At 40.8% G+C, this 21,857-nt stretch overlaps 1 protein-coding gene across 2 annotated transcripts in view; it reads left to right on the top strand.

Annotated features, from left to right (window-relative positions):
• LOC311087943 (uncharacterized protein) overlaps nucleotides 1-5,869 on the top strand; it is an 11,803-nt gene extending 5,934 nt beyond the window's left edge. For both annotated transcript variants that reach the window (XM_084121465.1, XM_084121464.1), the window contains exons 5-7: nucleotides 5,037-5,100; nucleotides 5,208-5,329; nucleotides 5,547-5,869. In XM_084121465.1, the coding sequence (XP_083977591.1) occupies nucleotides 5,037-5,100; nucleotides 5,208-5,329; nucleotides 5,547-5,575 (215 nt within the window). In that variant the 3' untranslated portion in view covers nucleotides 5,576-5,869. The remainder of the gene's footprint in view (nucleotides 1-5,036; nucleotides 5,101-5,207; nucleotides 5,330-5,546) is intronic.
• Nucleotides 5,870-21,857: the final 15,988 nt, after the last annotated feature.

The raw sequence follows: 21,857 nt of genomic DNA on the forward strand, positions 1-21,857 counted from the left end.
TTTGTAATGTTAATGGTAAAGATGTAATCACAATACAGGTCTTTTACCTTTTTATTACAGTTACAAATACATTACAGTGTGTCATTGCATATGTGTTAGTGCATAGCATACATGCAAAAAGCTTTTAGGGGTGAAACGGTTCATAAAACACCTACAGTTCATTATACATTTAGCATATTTTTGTATACATTACTCACACCTAAGAACGCCTCTGAGAATATAAACAATATATGTGAATTGTAATTGTGATTTACCTTACATAAACAAAATCCTATAGGGTAAGCAAGTCATTGATTTAAATAATTAGATCAAGTACTGGATAATTAAACCTTTGTGGTGTGGTACATGGTGTCAACAAGTGTCACAGTCATTAGGAAATTTTGAAATTCTTATTTACTGTACTGAACTGTAAAACTGTGACACCAGAACCCTGATACAATCTGTACCTTTAGAAACCGTTACACCCCTAATGGCAGCAACATCACAGCAGAAACCATGACTCAAGTTACTCATTCAGGGCTATATTCATTTTCTAAGCTGGGGCAGAGACAGCACACCATTTGTCTTGAAGACTTTTGATGGTGTATTTTAAGTCTATGCCCTGGTTTTCAGTCCATGAACATAGCCAGTCTTCCCATCCGTCATCCGTCTTTACGCACGAATTCATTATATATGTTTGTTTTTAACGTTTTGACTCTCCATGTTATGCAGTGCATGTTCTTTATTTTTGCAACTCTTCTACATTCATCTGTTTTGGTCTCTTTCTTTTCTTTCATTTCTGTTTATTCACTTATTCATTGTTAAATGTTTTGACCTCTTGTATCCTGCTCCTGTCTTCCATTGCTTCTCTCGTTGATATCTTTTGTCGTCATTTAGTCCTTGCATTTTAAGTCCTTGTGTTTTTGACCCAGTACTCCTCAAATGTAACTGTATTTACTAGGGCTGTCAATTTAACAAATTTTGTACAGTTATTTGATAAAAACATGTGACATCACATTTAATCAAGTTGAAGTTCTAATAATTTTTTTGGCCATCAATTTAACATTAATTTTTGTACATTTAATTCTTAAAAACTTGTGGAATAATGAATTTAAACATCTCAGGTTACGACTGTAACCCAAGTTCCCTGAGAATAGGGAACGAGATACTGCGTCGATGACGCAATGGGGAACGCCCTCCACGTGAACCGATGTCTGAAAGCTTATCCAATCACGGAAATCGTTATTGACCGGCGACAGCCTATGACGTCACTACTAGTGTGACCCGGAAGTATAAAAGGGGCGCCTAGAGAACATGTCATCCACTTACCGTCTGAAGGGACTGTTCAGCAGGCATCCCAGAGGCATAGCAAAAAGAAGCAGTGTCTCGTTCCCTGTTCTCAGGGAACATAGGTTACAATCGTAGCCTGAGACGTTCCCTTTCGAATGGGAACTCGCACTGCATCTATGATGCTATGGGGAACGATATACAAACCCACCATGCTGAGGGGTATGCATGCAAATTATGGCTGTGACAGAAACGTCAGAAATGCCAAAAAACACTCCCCCTTCGGGTCTCATACAGGCTGTTAGTGACGTTATTCTCTACGACCACTGCCCAAGCAATATGCCTCAAAAAGGCCTCGAAACAATGAAGGCCTACCAAGGCCACTCAAAAGCTTGGAACCAACAGCTTCCATGGAAGGGATTCCTTTAAGGGAATATGGCGAGGGAGTCCAAAAGGAGTCCCGTCCAGTCACTTTCTGAGGGGGACTAAAGTCAACCCTATATGCCACCAGTGATGCTGATATGGTCTAATTTACTGACCTAGTCTTGCCAACAACCTGTCTGTTTCCTAAACAGAGTCTTTCACATTATCTGCCTCTACTTGTGGAGGCATCCGATAGGAAGAATACCAGCATAACCTTGATATTTTTTTTTTCTCTGGGTCTATTTATCATGTGATTACAAGACCGTTTCATTGTTTCTCTGCTAAGCCCAAGGGAAATGGAGGTCTCAGGAGGCCAACGACATTTAACCTTGAGACTTGAAATTTAATTCAAGGAGCCTAGAGAGAAACCAACTTAAGGCCTAGCTGGATGGTTCTAGCTACTAATTCAGCTCTGAAGAGTGGAGGCCTCAGCACACTGCTGCCTACTCTCTCCTTTCAGAGAGAGAAAGGCCTGACAACAGCCAGAAGATAGCCTGCTACCTATGCTCCTATTTATTCTTGCCCTTAACATCCACTAACATTTATCGCCAAATGCAAAGTCAGGCCTAGGCTAGACGACTCTAGTAGTAAGAGGAGGCCAGTACCAGGGAAACTAGACCTTACAGAAGATGAAGTGAAGGGCTCTAGCTCTAAAGAGCCTACACTCAGATACTGAGGGGCTCGGGGCGAGGCCGCTTCTAGCAGATCGCCTCCAAAAACTCCTAGTACACATGCCTAAGCCAGATATTGAAGCACACACCTGCATATCATATGTCTGTAGTTCAAAGTCTCATTAAAACAACTCTCTAAAGTGAGAGGAGACCTGCTATATAAATACAAGGTGGCTATCAAGGTGGCCCGACGAGGACCAACGCTTGGTGTTTTGGTCTATCTGGAGCTTTTTTTACAGAGCGGTGGCCTCAGAAGAATGACCCCCAAATGGGAGGAAGCCATCTCACACTAAACCGAATTTATCTGTTTGAAGCTCATGTGCACAGTGGCCTCACTAGAGAATTATCTATGAGATAAAGCCAACCTGTACACTACTGGGTGACCACAGATTGGCACTACCTACTACATAAACCTGATGACTCTAACACAAGAGGAGGCCTATGAAAAGGTATGCAAGCCTACCTATAAAGTGGGAACTTCAGGGTCCTATTTCATAATCCTATTATAAACTTCCTATCAAACACACCCCTTAAAACTTTCTAAACCGGGATCCGAGGTCTATTGTTTAACAATCTTTTTAATTAGACCTACCAAGATCATCCCGCTGCTCGTAGAGCGGTGGCCTAAACATTATTCTCAGAAAGGCCTACCAGCCAAAAGCTAGAAAGGGCGCACTCACTACCAAGCCCGACGCCAGACCTTCAGAAGGGTTCCGTATTGAAGGAAAAAATCATCATAGGTCCAGCCTCAGGCCTGATGTAAGAAGCGCCAGGGGTGAAGAAGTGGAGGAGAGAAGAGAGGAGAGGGTGGTTATTATTCACCCTCAGTGGAAGGGGATCCTTCACTGATGCTGAGAGCGCCTGTGCTGGATCACCTCCCTCAGATCCTTCTTCTTCCTCGAATCGAGAGGCGACGCTGAACCTCTGGCCCTGTCTCCGATCCTCGAACCGGGATGGGCCAGGACCCCCTGACTGTCTGGGCGTGGATTCGGATCGCAGCGGAATGCATGATTTAAATGCAGCCGAGCATGCCTTTACCTCTCTGAACTTTTCCACCACTGTCTCAACGGAGGCACTGAAAAGTTCAGATGGCGAAACTGGCGCATCGAGGAGAAAACCCTTTTCAGCCAGGTTCAGCCACAGATGTTTCTCTGTGGCCACCAAACGACCTTTCAATCGAGGCAGCGGTTTGTTTGGTGGCCCGAAGATCTGTGGTGCGGCGCAGCTCATCCACTGCATCAGGGGAGAGACCCTGACCCTGGTCCAAATCCTTCAGCAGGTTGGCTCGGTATGCTTGTAACACAGATATCATGTATAAAGCAGCCCCAGCCTGACCCGCCGCCGCGTTTTGCGGCGTGATTGGACGCCGGTTCACGTGGAGGGTCGTTCCCCATAGCGTCATCGACGCAGTGCAAGTTCCCTTTCGAAAGGGAACTTGAGACGCTCATGACGCAAGGTGCTAAAAAACAGTGAGACACGGCACAAGATCTGTTTAGCACATTTATATAGGCCAACAATTTTAAAAAAAGTACATATGGTCCTGTGTGAATGGCCCCTAAGGCAAACAGGCAAACAGACAAAATAGATTGCTGCTGAATATAGGTTTAATTTAATGATTTAATGATTTAGAAATGAAAGGTTTTTATTTATTTATTGACTTCTAAAGCCACTTTATTCAGTACTTAGTCTTACACAGTGATGTCATTAAATTGTTCATTAATCAGCATATCATGTAATTCAATAAAAATGTTGATTGATGATTTAATTGACAGCCCTATTATTTACAAATAAATATGACCTTTTTTTAATCTGTGTACCCCCCCCCCCCACCACCCATCGGTAAAGATGAAGCTATATTTGTCATGCTTTCTTAGTGTTAATGGAAAATGTCACTTTGTCCAAACAAATGTTTTCTTTCTTGTTAATGTTAAAGTTACCACAGCGGCACTGATGTCACCACATGTGATGCTGCACTTCTATGCTTTTGACTTCTTTGGTTTTTCTTAACAGTACGAGTATGGTAACATGTAAATGTACTTTGACCTTATCTTTCTTTCCCGTTGCCCTCTCCTCACCCAAACGCACTTTCTTTGTCACTGTCTCACTTTTCTTCCCAGGGGGTCGCATGATATCCGTAATCGGTTAATTATCCTCTTATCTTATCCTGTGTACTGTGGTTTAAATGTCAACGTTAAATATGAAATGCCCACTGTTCCTTACCCACTTTCCCAATGTGGTGTATGGTGCATTGAGTGAGATTTGAGTTTGCACTGTTTGCTGTATGTGGAATGGAAGCGACAGTTTATTACCAGATGCAAAATTAAGAATGTACGACAACTGCTTGAATTAATAATCAGTATGTTTGATGGGCATTTATTTATGGTTATTACACAATGGCTCATCACTTACAGTATGAAATGAAATGCTTCCTTTTCATTTCAGTAGATGCAACCTCTGTCGTAGTTACTCACCGCCTGACCTTCTCCTTTACTCGGTTTTCTTTAGTTCACTAGATCTAGCCTTCACACCAGGCACTCTTCTCATGCATGAGGGTTAAAGAAGACTGATTTCTTCCTTAATGTACAAGATATCAAGGATTCTGGCATCTATATGCTTGTCTGTAATTTTTAGATGATATAAGCATTTATTAATTGATGTGTTTCCTGTGATTGTCAGCTGGATTGGATCCCATTCAGAAACTTTTCCTAGATTCAATTCGTGCATACTCAACAAAAAGCGGGTACATGGTGTTTTACTATCATACTCTCACGTTCGATTTTGCTGCTCTTATATTGTGTTTAATCTTGCATTATAATTAAGTGTATAATTATTTTCATGTTTTCTCAGTGCCACTGGTCTAGTTGATGCCGGTCCAGAGTATCAGAAGGCTCTTGCTGATGAAATAGCCAAACTGCAGCGGTTGTACGGTGGTGGTGATCTGACTTCCTTCCCAGAATTCAAATTCCATGGTGTGTTAACCTAACATTAAAGCTAATTGCTTAAGAAATGATGTCAGTTTCAACACTCCTCTAGATTGGTTCACACATTGCTATTTCATGACAGTTTGTAGTTGTAGCATTTGTTTTAGGTCTGAAATTTAGTTTTGTTTGATTGTTACTGCATTTGTCCTAAAGTTGAATTTTCTACTGTGCATTTATCTAACATTTTCCCTTTTTGTGTTTACAGAGCCTAAATTTGATGAAGTGTCCAAGTAAAGTTCTGTTTTCCTCTCCTGTCCCTCAGTCAAATTTTGTGAAAGAGGTCTTTAAATAACTTGTCTTTCATCTGTGAAAGCTAACATTTTGTGAGATTTTTAATGTTGTGAGACTAAATAGCTATTTTTCAAAAATTATCATGTCAAATGGAAAACACGACCTATTTCATGGACTATAACGCACATGTGGAAGAGAACATTTCTCAGCTGTAAAATAAATGCTAGTTGCTTACTGTAATGTTTGTCAGTGAGTTTAAGTATCTGGGGAAAGAGCTGAATAAACTGAGCCAACACATGTTCTGTCTGGTCTGTTTGTTTTATTTTTTAGAAATGGTTAATAATGTAAAATTGTGTGAAGAGGTATGAAATATGGTATATTTCATCAGAGATATTTATTAATATAAGTTATGTTACATTTACTGGAAAATGGTAAGTGGAGAAAATGCCATACAAATGGATCTTTAAAAAATTATAGATATGAGTTATGGGGATGGGGGGTTATTTATAAGGTCCAAAACAGTGTATTTTAAGGAGGAATGCAATGGCTGTACTTTAAAACGTGACAATTTTGACTTTCACTTAAAATCTAATTCAGTTTTGAGCTTTTTTTAAATTTGTGAAGAATAAAGTTTATTCGTTTGCGTGTGAATACTGTATGACAATATTTAGCAACAATTTTAAGATGGTATTCTGCACCTATTTGGGTCATTCCTGGGTTTCGGTGCCTTTTGTGTCCTCGGTAAAGATCATTATCTTACTGCCTTAAATTGTAGAACAATATCCATTTGAAAACTGTCTTAGTCATAAATAACACAATTTGAACTCTAAGCGTATTGAAGTTGATTCCAAAAATAATAATTTGACACATTTTACAGCACTATGTTTCCTATGTCCCTAGGCTTGCGTGTTCTATTTACACTTACTATACCACTTACTAGTTTTTACATTGTTGGGTATATCAGTAATGATTCTCTGTAATGTATAGAGGTTTTTTACATTCATTTTAACAATTATAGTAACGGATTTTAGCATGTCCCTCAAGTTATTGTCCAATCTGTTATTTTTTAATACTTTCCCTTCAAATGAAAGTTGGAAAAGCTAAATGACATCATATCATAAAGCAGTCATCACTTCTGGGAAATCAACTTGGGCAAGTGAGTGATATCCTCAATTATTTTAACTTACTTTTTTGACAAATTCATCCTTTGCATTTAGGAATTTAGTTTTAAAGGTCATTGAAAGATTATGGTGCAGTAGAAGACATTTTACTCTAGGGATTTTTTTGCCACTTTATGATTTGAATTCATGTTTTTTTTCTGGAGTAGTTCAGAAATATTGTTTCGGCAAAATGAGTCAGGGTTTTTCTATTTTTATCAATGAGAAATGAAACGAAGCAAGGTGATTTTGAAACAATGCTGCTTGTGTCGTCTTAACGTCCACCAAAACCATACCATGTGCACCAAAACATTCTCTTTATTTGATCTAGTAAATGTCTATAATTAAATGTTGGCTATACAACCTTAAATGGGTTTTATTTAAATGTTAACATCACAAACAGTTTACACACAACAAACCTAATTAATGAATCAAGATTTTACTGTCATAAAAAAGGGTAAGATGTTTATACACACATCTGAAGTCTAACAGCATCAAAACGACCTTCAGTTAAAATGTAAACCTACGTCTATTAAAGCACTGCTAATACACTTGGCAACAGCAGTACCTAGAAAAATGGACAGAACAAAGGAAAAGGACTCTAAACTTCTCTTCAAACAACAAAATTATACTTCAACCAGAAGTCAAGCACACAGTATTTGGTAAAGGAAAAGAACAAACAATAGGTATAGTCATACCATTTTAAAACACTCAAAAACAAAACAAAAGTAAAACACTGCCTCATCAAGTGAATAGTCATTAGATAAATATTCTGCAACATTTCTACATTTTAATGCAACACTGTTTAATGCTACAGTTTATATAAAAATGTATTTTTGAATGATTTATATAGAAATTTGTTGAGCTCTTGCTTCATGAAGCAGGATTTTGTTTTATTGCTGTGTTTGTAGCTGCCATATGACCTTGATGTCAAGATTCATTCTTTCACTGGTATGAGAGAGAGTTTCTCTGCTTGTGTTTCTATATTTATTATCTTAAAACGGCAGTTGATAAGCAGTTGTTTCCATGTACTCTGTGAATAATCACATCTAACAGCAATTAAGCTGGTTGTTAGATGCTTTTGCTTGCGCCCCAAATAAAACTTATCACTGCTGTGAATATGTTTTCAAAATGGGCTTTTGCAACTTGAAATATATCATCACTAAACCTTCATAGTCTTGTGTGATCTATGTGATTTCCTGTCATGTTAGCTGAGATCGTCTGCCATTATTTCACTCTGAATCCTCCAGTTACCACTCCTTAAAGGAGAAGTTCACTTTTAAAATGAAAATTCTGTCATAATCACCCTCATGTTGTTTCAAACCTGTATGAATTTCTTTCTTCTGCTGAACAGAAAGGAAGATATTTAGAAGAATGTCAGTAACCAGACAGTTTTTGGGTCCCATTGACTTCCATAGTATATTTTTTTTCCTACTATGGAAGTCAATGGGACCCAAAAACTGCCTGGTTACTGATATTCTTCTAAATATCTTCCTTTCTGTTCAGCAGAAGAAAGAAATTCATACAGGTTTGAAACAACAGGAGGGTGATTATATGATGACAGAATTTTCATTTTAAAAGTGAACTTCTCCTTTAAAAACTTTTTTCCAATCAGTATTCTTCTGTAGGATTGAAAATAATCAATCCCCTTTTGCGCCGACGTCACGGCGCTAGCTGGAGGCAAAACAAACGGAAAACTGGAGGCGGCCAATACAAACCAGCACAGATTTGGCTACATAATAAGGAGCTTAAATTATTATTTTTATTATTAAATGTCATCTTGTTGTGTTGTTGGGTGCAAGAATCGATGAAAAATGAGTATGTTGTATCTGGAATTTTTATTTCTAGAAAATATTCATATCATTAAATTTGCACCGTAGTGTCACTCTTTACATTGTCGTCTTCTTGGCGCTGGCTAGGCAGAACTGCGGATCGTACCACACAAGTCTTTACATGACTGTAGTGGCCGTTTGTCCACAAAAAATAAAATAAAAATGAAATCAAACTTTAAACGACAACTTCTATAGCACCCTGGGCAGGTGATGTACGCAGGCAAGAAATTAGTCCAATTCCAGACTGATTCAGAGTTGTGGCTGGTTTATTTTCCTTGAGCTGAGCAAACAATACAGCATCTCTCACGCTGGTAAAAAACCATATGCCCATCACCCAGGTGCTACAGATCACCTCCTACTTCCTACCTATATTCACCTTTACCTGTGCCCACTACTGCCCTCAGGTGTCTGAATCAAACATTATAGTTAGTAAACTAACCAAAAAATAAAGACTAAACATATAAATAAAACAATTAACTAAACAAAAAACAAAAGAATATTACCAAAATATATATTACTAATGTGAGCAAAATTATAATAGTAAACAAATCAGTTAACAAAATTACCACTACTGAAAGCAAACTAATGTAGCTCCAACACTCCGGCCCCTAATTGTGCATTATGACAATTACTGAACTCTCAAAACGGAGCTACACACTATATATTCTAACTATATCAGGCACAGATGTCTTGCCGCACCTGCAAGGAAAGAGAAAGAAAGAGAATGATAGAGGCAGACAAAGAGAAAGAGAGAGAGTCAGTTCATGTGATCACACTGCCGCCTCCAGCAGCAGGCACAGCTTCGTCACAGGCCTCTCTAAGATGCTGGTCTTCGTTTGGAGGTGGACAGAGCGCACAACCCCATTCACATCTGATCTGACATCCAAAACTTTCCCCATCATCCAAGATCCTCTTGAAGCTGTAGCATCTGCCACAAGAACAACATCTCCAGGTATAAGGTTTCTTCTTAGTGCTGCCCATTTTTGTCTCTGTTGCATCAATGGCAGGTACTCAGAAATCCATCTCTTCCAAAAGAGTTCCGCCATGTACTGTATCTGCTTCCATCTTTTTCTGACATACAGATCATTTCTGTCAAACAATCCTGGTGGCATAATTGGTTTACCTTTCAACAACAGAATGTGATTTGGCGTCAAAGCTTCCATGTCATTTGAATCATCGGAGGCCCTTGTAATAGGCCTATCGTTCAATATTGCTTCAACTTCGCAAAAAATTGTTTGGAGTGCTTCATCGTCCAGGGTCTGCTGTTTAAGGATTGAGGTAAGAACACTCTTCACTGAGCGAATCAGGCGCTCCCAAACGCCACCTTGATGGGAAGCTGATGGGGTGTTAAATCTCCATTCTATGCCATCCTGAAGAAAGGCTCTTTGAATTTTACCATGATTCAGAGCAGTCAGACTCTCCTTGAGCTCACGGCTGGCTCCAACAAAGTTAGTTCCATTGTCAGACCTGAGAGTTGAAACTGGGCCTCGTCTGCAGATGAATCTTCTCACTGAATTTATACAGGAGTCTGTATCCAATGTGTATGCTACTTCCAAGTGTACAGCACGGCTGGTCATACAGGTGAAGAGTACTCCGTATCTTTTGAGAAGACATCTGCTTCTTTTAACTTCAATGGGCCCAAAATAATCAATGCCAACATGAGTAAAAGGGGCTTCAGCAGGCAACACTCTTTCAGCAGGTAAGTCCGCCATTTTTTGTTCAAGGAGTCTTCCTCTGTTGCGTCTGCAAACAACACAATCTGATATGACCTTTCTGGCAGCAGAGTTTGCATTTACAATCCAATACTTCTGCATTAAACTGGACAACATATAATTTCTTCCAGCATGACCTATCTGCTGATGAATGTGGCGCAGAATTAATGTTGATACATGCAGGTCTTTTGACAGAATAACAGGACGCTTGGATTCCACTGGCAGCGAGGCTTTGCTTAACCGACCACCCACTCTGAGAATCTCACCATCCATCACTGGGTCCAATCTGTACAGTGGACTGTCCTTGGATACGGATTTCACACCACTCTGCAGCGAGGTAATTTCATCCTTAAACCGTTGATGTTGTACATACCGGATGATTGACAGCTCTGCCCTGGTCACATCTTGAGGTGTCAGACTCTGTCTTTTGAGCGTAGCCTTAAAGCTCTGCATTTGGCTTTCCACCTGTTGATGACAGTCTGTAGTGTCCATACTGAGGTCAGCAGAGGCATAAAGCTCCTTTCTCCTATGTCCCAATAACACAAGAGTATCCTTGATCTTAAGAAGCCAAGCTACAGCTACCTGCAATCTCTTCCAAGATGAAAAGTAATGAATCAGGTGGCTCATAGCATTGTCTGTGTCTTTAACAACAGCATTCACTGTCAAGTCCCTTTTGATCTCAGGGTCAGCGCCAGGAATCACCTGAAGGTCTACATCCAATTTAGGCCACCCATCCTTGGACTTATAAAGGAAATCAGGTCCCATCATCCATCTCCTTCTGTTCAGGAGATCTTCTGCCCTCATTCCTCTTGACGCTTCATCTGCTGGGTTTTCCTTCGTCCCCACATATCTCCACTGATCAACATCAGTTGCCTCTCTGATGATTGCAATTCTGTTGGCTACAAAGGTATAGAATCGCCGGCTTTCATTTGATATATATTTAAGGACTGTTGTGCTGTCGGTCCAGAAAACTGATTTCTCCAGCCTAAGTTGCAACTCCTTCTGTAGCATGCGGTCTACTTTAACAGCGAGGACTGCAGCTGTTAGCTCCAGGCGAGGAATTGTTGTCTGCTTCAGCGGAGCAACTCTGGCCTTCCCCATCATAAATGCAACATGCACTTTATTATCCCTTTCCAGTCTTAAGTAAGAGACAGCTCCATACCCAACCTCACTGGCGTCAGAGAAGTGGTGAAGTTGTACAGTGACAGGGTTGCCAAAGTCATTAGGCTTAATGCAACGGTCAATCTTGAACTTTGCCACCTTGTGGAGATCTTCCAACCAGCCAGCCCATTGCTTAGCGAGAACATGGGGAATATCTTCGTCCCATCCAAGATTTCTTTTACAGAGTTCCTGCAGTAACAACTTAGCCACCATGCTGAATGGAGCAAGGAAGCCCAATGGGTCATAGAGGGAGCTGACCACCGAAAGAATTCCTCTTCTCGTCTGTGGTTGCTCTTGTGCTGAGGCCTTAAATCCAAATTGGTCAGTCTCAACGTACCACTGTAGTCCTAATGTACGTTCAACAGGAAGTTGATCTGTATCCAAATCCAGCTCCATCATGTCTTTTGCTCTGTGGCCTTCACTGACACTGCACGACTATTGCTGACCCACTTTGACAGAGTGAATCCTCCTTTCTGACAAAGTGCAGTTAAATCCTGGATCATTTTCCTAGCTTCCTCTTCTGAGGCCATTGAACGGAGGCAATCATCGACATAAAAATTGTTTTTCACTGTACTCACAACCTCTGGAGGGAAATGTTCTGCGTTGTCATCTGCAGTTTTCCTCAAGGCATAATTGGCACAGCTTGGCGATGATGCAGCTCCAAATAGATGTACCTTCATGCGGTATTCCTGCGAAGCCTGTGCAGTGTCACCATCTGGCCACCAGAGGAAGCGGAGAAAGTTAACGTGCTTATTTGAGACATGAACCTGGTGAAACATAGATTGGATATCAGCCACTATTGCAATAGGCTCCTGCCTAAATCGGACTAAAACTCCAATGAGGCTGTTGGTGAGATCGGGGCCTTGCAAAAGCTGACTATTGAGCGATGTTCCTTTGTAGGAGGCTGCACAGTCAAAAACAACTCTTAACTTGCCCTTCTGAGGATGATACACCCCGTGGTGAGGGATATACCACACTTTCCCATTGCTCTGTGTCAGCTGGTCAAGAGGAACTGGCTCAGCATGTCGCTGTGTTATTATTTCATTTAGGAACGCGGTATATTCCTCCTTAAAAACACTGTTCCTGTCAAACTTTCTTTTCAGGCTACATAAGCGCTGCTCTGCTATATAACGATTGTCTGGCAGAGTTACATTTTCCTTTCTGAATGGCAAGTCAATGCAGTAATGACCTCCAATTAGTTTTGCTGTGCTACTGACAATATCCATGAACTTAATATCTTCTCTGGACATTTCAATCTGCTCTTCTGATGATTTTTCATTAAAGTCATGGTGATACTGCTTAACAAGCATTTCTTGCAGGTGTTCAACAGAGATGCGATTTGCTGTCACAGCAGAATAGCCACTCTTACCTCTACAGCTTCCACCATGAAGAGGACCATTAATGACCCAGCCAACCCTGGTTCTGACAGCGTATGGGCCCTCATCTAGGCTATTTATTACTTCCCACGGCTCCAAAACCTTAGGGGCGTCAGTTCCAATAAGCAGATCTACATTTGCATGAATATCATGGAGTATTACATCCTTCAAATACGGCCATGGATCAATATCTGCTTGTCGTGGAATATTAAGTGTAGACACAGGTATAGTTCTTTGAGTCAAAACATCAGGAAGCTCTATAAAATCTTCAGCACCCATGCCAGACACTTCAAGACCTGACAAAACATGAGCATTCACAACCTTTCGTTGGCCCATTGTTCTCAACAAAATGCTGGTCTTCTTGCCTCGCAAATTTAACCTTTTCGCCATGGTTTCTGTACAGAATGTGCCGGAACTGCCAGGATCCAGGAAAGCATATGTCTGCATGATCTTATTAGTCAGTTTGCTTCTGACCTTTACTGCAACAATAGAGAAGGTAGAATCATCTTCCACACCGGCCCCAATATGGCCACACGTCTGAAAGGTTACGATTGAATCACTTGGAAGGCTCACAGGATGTTTGGCTTGTTCTACAGATGTGCCTTTATCCTGTCTTTCTATATGAAGGACCCCGGGGTGTTTCTGATGACATACATGGCAATCCAATCGACTCCTACAGTCCTTGCTTGTATGGCCTACCTTCAGGCAACCAAAACAAATACCCTTGTCCTTAATGAAGTTGATCTTGTCCCGGTGTGTCTTGGCTTTAAACTGTGAACACTGACCTAGTGTGTGGTTTCTCTGCAGGCAGAAAAGACAGCAATGAGTGGAGGGGGTGCTATGTTCTGCAGGCCGTACCATAGCTTCTTCCCTCACAGGAGTGACATTCGTAACGTAGCTGCTTCCCTTCCTTCTTTGTCGTAGCTGGCTGCTACAGGAGGCCTTCATGTTAGGATGTTGAGGATCTTGAATATTTCCAAAAACTGGATCTAAAGCAATTTTCACTTGTCTCTCAATAAAATTTACAAGATCAATGAATGTAACTCTCTGTCCACTTCTTTCTTGCAAGTCACATGCAATGTTCCTCCATTTTTCTCTTAGTTTGTAAGGAAGTTTTAAAATGATACTCCGCATGTTAGATGGTAAGTCCAGTTCCCTCATATACATTACTTGTTCAGTTAGGTTTGAACATCCTCGGAGAAACAGAGAGAATGATTGTAATCCCTTTACATCTTCACCTTTAATGGGTGTCCAGTTAGATATTTTTTCCATGTAAGCAGATGCAATTTTATATTCATCTCCAAAATGCTGAGCAAGAAGACTCTTGGCTCTGTGATAGCCTTGATCTGGAGGTATATGTTGACAACTGTGCACAAGATCCTTTGGCTGCCCCCTAGTGTATTGTTCAAGGAAATGCAAACAGTCGCTGGGATTATTCGTTTTCTTCTCCACTACATTTTCAAAAGCTTTAATGAAGGATTTATACTGAAGAGGGTCTCCATCAAAAATTTGCAGATTTCTTGGAGGAAGAACAGAGGATATATTTTGCTGAACCAACATTGCAGTGATTTCGTTTTGTTTTTGCATAATGCCCACCATGTCATTTCGGAGCGTTTAAGAAGAGCTGCTCTCTCGGCCTCCGCATTAATGCGCGCCGCGGATGCTGCAGAAGTCTTTGATATGCCGGTGGCACGTGATTTTACAGAACTTTCTCTTACACTTAAGACGTTAGAAATACTGTCTTCAGGTTGTATTCCATCATCAACGCATCCTGCGTCGATAGGTTCTTTTGGCGGTGAGTATGGATAACCAGCTTTAGACAGCCACTCCTTCACATCTTCAATAAATGCATGACATGATTTCATTTTCTCCTCAAAGTTTTTAGTTTTAGTGGTGAGTATTTTATCTTCTGGTAGAGGCAATTCCATAAATGTTTCATGAATATCAAGTGCTTCTTCATAACACTTAATGAACAAAGCGAGCTGAGTGTTCACTGCATCAGCATTTTCATTTAATTCTATTAGGGCACGGATTTTATCCATAAGCTTTTTAGCCTGGTTAGTTTTTGCAGTGCGTTTTTCTTGACAAGTTTGTATGTAAAAGCACATTCCTTTAGAAGTCAATTTAATTGACCGCTTTGATTCCGGCCTCTCCACATCTGTCATTTTGCTGCAAACGTATAGCCAAATTGTTGATAATATCAGTGAATGTTCACAATCGGGCAACAAGATTAGCAAAGATGGCAACGTTTATTGAAACAACTTTGTTCTATACCAACAATCCTCTTCATCCACACAAGCGTACACTGCGCTGGCTTTACTTTTTTATGAATGTAGGCCACCCGGTGCGTTGATAGTTCAACAAAACGCACAGAAAAGAAAGCAGTCCAAGTTTTAAGTTCATGTAACTTTTCATGAAACCGTTTTCCTATACAGCATTTCTAGCAGTACATACCAACTGGAGATTTCTTAGCTCGGGCCAGGCCTCTGTCTCATGCCAGCAGATAATCCATGAATGGTGAATAAAACAATCCATGCTGATTTTCCATCGGGTATCCCAATAATATCCGAAGCGAATTCCAAGGAAAGTTCTTCTTCTTTCTTTAATCAATGGACGGGTTTTTTACTTGTTGTAGTGGCCGTTTGTCCACAAAAAATAAAATAAAAATGAAATCAAACTTTAAACGACAACTTCTATAGCACCCTGGGCAGGTGATGTACGCAGGCAAGAAATTAGTCCAATTCCAGACTGATTCAGAGTTGTGGCTGGTTTATTTTCCTTGAGCTGAGCAAACAATACAGCATCTCTCACGCTGGTAAAAAACCATATGCCCATCACCCAGGTGCTACAGATCACCTCCTACTTCCTACCTATATTCACCTTTACCTGTGCCCACTACTGCCCTCAGGTGTCTGAATCAAACATTATAGTTAGTAAACTAACCAAAAAATAAAGACTAAACATATAAATAAAACAATTAACTAAACAAAAAACAAAAGAATATTACCAAAATATATATTACTAATGTGAGCAAAATTATAATAGTAAACAAATCATTTAACAAAATTACCACTACTGAAAGCAAACTAATGTAGCTCCAACAATGACCATTCAGCACATAGTTATAGGCATCTATAAAAAATAACAATCGCGGTCCTGGACAGTGAGTGACCTTGCACATTAAGACAAAATCGGATTTTCTCCAGTCATTGTTAAAAAACAAGCTAACAAAACTTGCAAACTAGCCTTAGTGAAACGGCCAGAGGGATCTTTCTGCCTCCAGCTAAGCCCCGCCCACACAAATACGTCACCATTACCCGGAATTGTGAATTTCACTGATCCCTGCCAAGGAACTAAGTAATATGTTTACAGATGGCATGTAAAAATTCTTATAAGTAGTGTAAGCATTGTTTCCAACGTTGACGTGTGCACATTTGATGAAGATATCGATTTAAACTCTTAAATTTTTAAACGGGCGAATTTGTAAATCGTAGCGTCAGAAAACGTAAACAAATCACCCGTCTCCTTGACAACCTGTCACGTCTCCCTGACAACCAACATAGTTGATACAGTAACGTTGCTCTCTTGAAAACGAAATTCTGCTATTAAAATAGGCTTTATATACTTTTTGTCTACACGAGCTATAATATACATTGTACACTTACCGTCAGAAGACCTCCAACGTTATTGATCACCCGTGGGTGGGCTTTTGTCACCTAATTTATTTACATAGACGCATAACAACAAAGCGGGACGCGATTGACAGCCGGTATATGACAATATGAAGTGCTGTATACATGTTGCTTCTAAGGCAAAAAGCCCAATAACCTTATTTTCTCAAACAAGTTGGGCATCATTTGTTCAGTGTGCTCAGAAATGGGTTAACCTCAACACTGCTGAGAGTTTAATAGCTGAAAAAGCCATAGCAACATTTAACTTAACAGAAACCTGGAGAGACCAAGATGTGCCAGTTAATGTGGGCTTCCATAGGGAATGCTACATGCTCTTCACCAATAAAGATCACATTGCAAGAGCATGTAGGAGGAGAGAAAAGGCAGCCACAGATACTGAAGGTATGCATCAAATCCATCAATTCTACTAATTCTCTATTAAGATAATTGTGTATTGGTGCATCATGTAGGCTATGTATGCGTGTATTGTACTTAAGTTAGTTAGTTTACAAATGTATGTTAAATAAACCTCAATACCAGTTAATCTTAATTACACAATGTGATTTTTAATTAACGTACATTTTTGAACACTTTGTATCTTAAAATTTGTATTGAAAAGCTGGACATTTAACAAGGGCAAAAATCATAGATTAAATATAAGATTACAGTGAATAATGTAAGGTTGACAATGAATAGAACACAAAAGTCATTGTTTTTTTTAGGAATGTTTTATTTGAAACAAAGACATTACATGGTATTCTTCCATATCTAAACAGTGAGATAACTAGATTAAAAGTAACAAACTTTTGATAAACATTCTTTGTCCCCTTTGTTCTGTCCCCTACCTGGTGTCCCATAACCATGTAGATAAAGCCCAACTGCTGCCAGAGGAAGTCAGTGATGACACTGCATCCAAGGTTCGGGTTTTGCGTTCTGCATCAGATGGCCCAAGCCTCCCAAAAAGAGCTTCCCATCTCCTACCAGTTGGATGCCTCATATGCAAAAAGAACCAATACATAACTGACAGTCACAGCAGAAAAAGGTCAAAAGAAAAACTTGCTCAGTGTGAAACACTAACTGCAGGTAAGCTACTTCTTCCTGCAGAGGAATGGAGGGATGAAAATCTACTAATGCACATACGTGGGAGGGATCTTGTAGCTTCAGAGGCCATGTACCATTTGAGCTGCTACAGGTGTTATACAAGACATCTGCCCAAAATTCCTCGAGAGGGAAATCCAGAAAGCAATCCATATCAGGCAGGCTACACCCATTTCTGCAAGTCAGTGGTGGAAGAGAGGTTGCTGAGAAACCGTGAGGTGTTAAGGCTCTCCTTGCTAAATGGTCTTTTTAAGAAAATAGTTAAGGAAAAAGAAGGTGTTGACATTGCATCTTACAAAGCTTTTTCCTTAAAAGCCAGACTTCAAAAGTCACATCCATTTTTGAGATTTCTGAAATCCTCAAGAAATTATTTAGTTTATGTTGATGATTTAACTGCTGATGAAGTAATCCATGATGAAGCTACACAACCATCATCATCAGACCATAGTGAAGATGACACAGAAGATGACACAGAACCAAGTCATGTTGGAGCAGGGCAAGGAACAAAAGACTCAAGACTTCTGTATCATGCAGCCATGTCACTCAGGGAGATTATAGAGGCCAAGTGCAAAACTACTCCTAAACTGCCATGGCCACCAACAGCGCAAGACCTTCAGATGGACACTGCCTCAAATCTGGTACCAAATGAATTATACAATGTCCTGGCTTGGACAACAGGTATGACTACAGAATTTATAACTGATGGTTTGTGTGCCAATGTTAGTGTGGAGAACAATCAGAAGATTGTGTCAGGATATCATGAATCTTGCAATGAGAGGACGCTGGCTCATGCCAAAGCATTCCTCCTTAGCCATGGCTGTACGACATACGACAGGATCAGCTCAGCTGATAGGAATACTGAATGGTCTAGGGCACTGTTCCTCCAACTCTGGAACATGACACCGCTCTAGCAGAGCTGCAATTGCAAAGAGGTGATACATACATCCCACCAAACATTACAGTTCAAGTTCAAGCAACACTCGTATGGGACAACAACGACTTTGGTGAAGAAACACTATCTGGAAAGGGAACAACACATAACACAAATGGTATTGTAATTCAGAGGCCAATTACCTGTGGTGTGTCTACTTCTGAGACAGTATCTCTGCAGAGAACAAGGAAAAGGTCTCTCCAACCACCTCACGCTCATATCGACGCCTACATTAGACGAAAGAGGACCGGTCCAAAACCTTTTGGATCAGAAGTTGAACTGGGACACGAGAAATACATGTATACACAGGACTCTGCACGAAGACTGGATGGTGCCTACTTTTTCATGAAGACTCAAGAAGTCCATGGCAGTGCTTCACCTGGATGGACTGGTCACAATACACTGCTACAGAGAGGTACGATTCCACAGCAGTCTAACATTGGTTACCTGCCCGTCATTGACGCCAGTCCAACAGACCTAGACACAGTACACACCATCCTCACTCGTTCAATAGAAATAGCAGACAAACTGGAGCTGAATGAAATTGTGTTGGTAATGGATCAGGCCATATATGCAAAAGCACAAGAAATTCGTTGGATGAACACCACATTTATGGAACGACTAGTCCTGAGAATGGGGGAATTTCATACAGCCATGGCATACCTGTCCTGTATTGGGAAGCGCTTTGGGGACGCAGGATTTCAAGATGTCATCATTGAAGCTGAAGTTGTTGCTGCAGGATCTATAGAAGGAGTCATAACTGGACATCAGTACAACAGAAGTATGCATACCCACAAGTTAATGTGTGAGGCACTTCAAAGACTCCGCTGGCAGGCATACCTTGACATCCTTTCAGAAGACGACCGTGAATCTGCTATGAAGATAGCTGCTGATCTGCAGACAGCCTTCCCTGGTGAAGACTTTGATGTTTTGGTAATGTCTGAGAACTTCTTGACAGTTATGAGAGGGTATGAAAATTTTATCAAAGACAACACCACCAACAAGACATTCCACTTTTGGAGCACATACATATCAATGGTTGAGGACCTTCTCCTCTTCATCAGAGAAACACGAGAGGCAAATTGGAGTCTCCATCTGTCAAGCGTCCGTTCCATTTTGCCATGGTTCTTCTCTTATGACAGGATCAACTATGCCCGATACCTATCAACGTACTGGATGGAGATGATCAGTTTAGGGGACACTCATCCAAGCATAAACAACCAGCTCCAATCAGGAGATTTTGTTGCCCAGAGACAGCAGACCTATGGCTTTGCTTATACTGCATGTGACCAAGTGATTGAGCAGACAGCAAACCGTGACTCCAAAACAAAAGGTGGACTAACTGGGTTTTCACTCAACAAAAGCGCAGTTCATAGATGGACACTCACACAACATGAGCGCGCAGCCATCACTATGGGGTGCAGAGACATGGCTGGACATAACACCACAACAAGGCAACGAGCGGAACTAGATGATGCACGAAGAGAATGTGACAAGAAGGATGTAAAGAATATCATGTCCACCATTCAGAACATGATTAATCCATTTGATCCTTCCATAGATACAGAGATCCTTTACCACATCACATCAGGTCATGTAGCATCAGAGCCCATTTTCACAGATCTGCATGAAGCAAAAGAGAGAGGTGAGAAAGCCTTCTTAGATTTTTGTGAAAAGAGGCTACAAACTGATGAGGCAGGAATCTATGAGCCAATGAAAAAAATGAAGCTCAAGACCTTCAAAGACACTGCAACTAAAACTGTGACAAAAGCAAGAGGCAGAGAGATAGCCCTAAAAGCAGACTGTGATCTGTTCACCAGACTAATTGTAATTGACCCTTCGCTAAGCCACGCCCGAAAACCGCCACAGGCCAATCGTGGCTTAGCAACCGTAACTAGGCGCGGGAGGTCTGGCAAGCTTTCGAGTGAGAGGGAAACATGCCGCGTTGTGCGTATGGATTGTGCAAATCTGATACCCGGTATCCTAAAATTTTGGAAGGGGTGGTGGATTTTGTTCCCTTCCCGAAACCTAAAACCCAAGGGGAGAAATGCCGGGCGTCATCTTCATTTATATAGCGCTTTTAACAATGTAGATTGGTCCAAAGCAGCTTTACATTGATAATAGGAAATTAAAAGTAAAGTGTTTTGGCTTTATAGCAGCTCTAGAATAAAGTTATTGTCCAGCTCGTGGATCAAGCAGTGTGATTAAAGGCAAAACGGAGGCTCACTGATATAATTTAACGGTACTTAAAAATATATTTCAGCATTTTGTTAATCGACGGCCAAACTAGTAACGTTACCCCAATCCGATCGCGACTCTCCCGGTGTTAGTTCTAGTAAAAGTAAAAGGTAGTTAGTAAAAGGAAGGAACATCAGGGGGCTTGCCGGAGATCTCCAAGGAAAAGTTTGGTATGCAAACTTAATCAGTTCATAACAGTAGTCACTATGTGACCCACGACGTGTGAGCAGTAACGTTAGCCTGGCGCACTACAAATATAAGCGGGAGAATGTTATCACTGCAAAGTGGTCAGGCTAATGTCTTGTGTTTATTCCACGATACATATGGATAAGATGTTTGATTTGATGTTGATTTTCACATTTCACTTACCCTGCTGGGCATGCACATAGCTGTTCCTCAATTTGTGTGTTTCCCATTTGAATGGTCAGCGTATGAGGCGGCTGCTGCTTGCGCTGGGACCTAACGTTATAGACTTTAGCTTCAATTTTGATGAAATTATTCTCTAATCGTTTGCATATTATGTCGTGGATATAGCCCTCGAATGCATACTGCAGTCTTGTTCTCTCAAATTTTCACCTGTCCGCTAAAAATGACTAATTATCTCCTTAGGAATGTCTGAAACAAAGTGCATACATACTGTAATAGACGTGCCAGGCGCAAAAGCTTGACAGGCGTAGCAACAGTAACTAAGGAGGGCGGGGCTTAGCGAAGGGTCAATTGGAACCTCTAGAAAGATTGACATGAGTGAGATGCTTGTATATAGTTTAGGGCCCTTACCCGCATCACTGGCGCATTATGACGGTTCCCTCATGAAAACCGACAAAGCAAAGCTGATGCACTTTCTGGAAGCAGAGGTCAACCCACCGGCAACAGTGGACAACATTCCAGAGGGTTCAACTTGGGTGTGGTATGCTATGGCACTTGTGCAAGTCATGAAACCCCAAGCAACATTTGGGATGTTTGCAGACAGTGCTCTGAGATTGATTATCAGTGTGGCTAAAGCAAGCAAGTCCAAGGTAGTGCATTTTGTACCGGACACCTACAAAACCATGAGCATCAAGAATGCAGAACGAGATTGACGTGCTGTGAAGGGCTCTCAAGTCACCAAA

Source organism: Abramis brama, assembly GCF_963993115.1.
Source record: "Abramis brama genome assembly, chromosome: 8".
Classification (NCBI taxonomy): Eukaryota; Metazoa; Chordata; class Actinopteri; order Cypriniformes; family Leuciscidae; genus Abramis; species Abramis brama.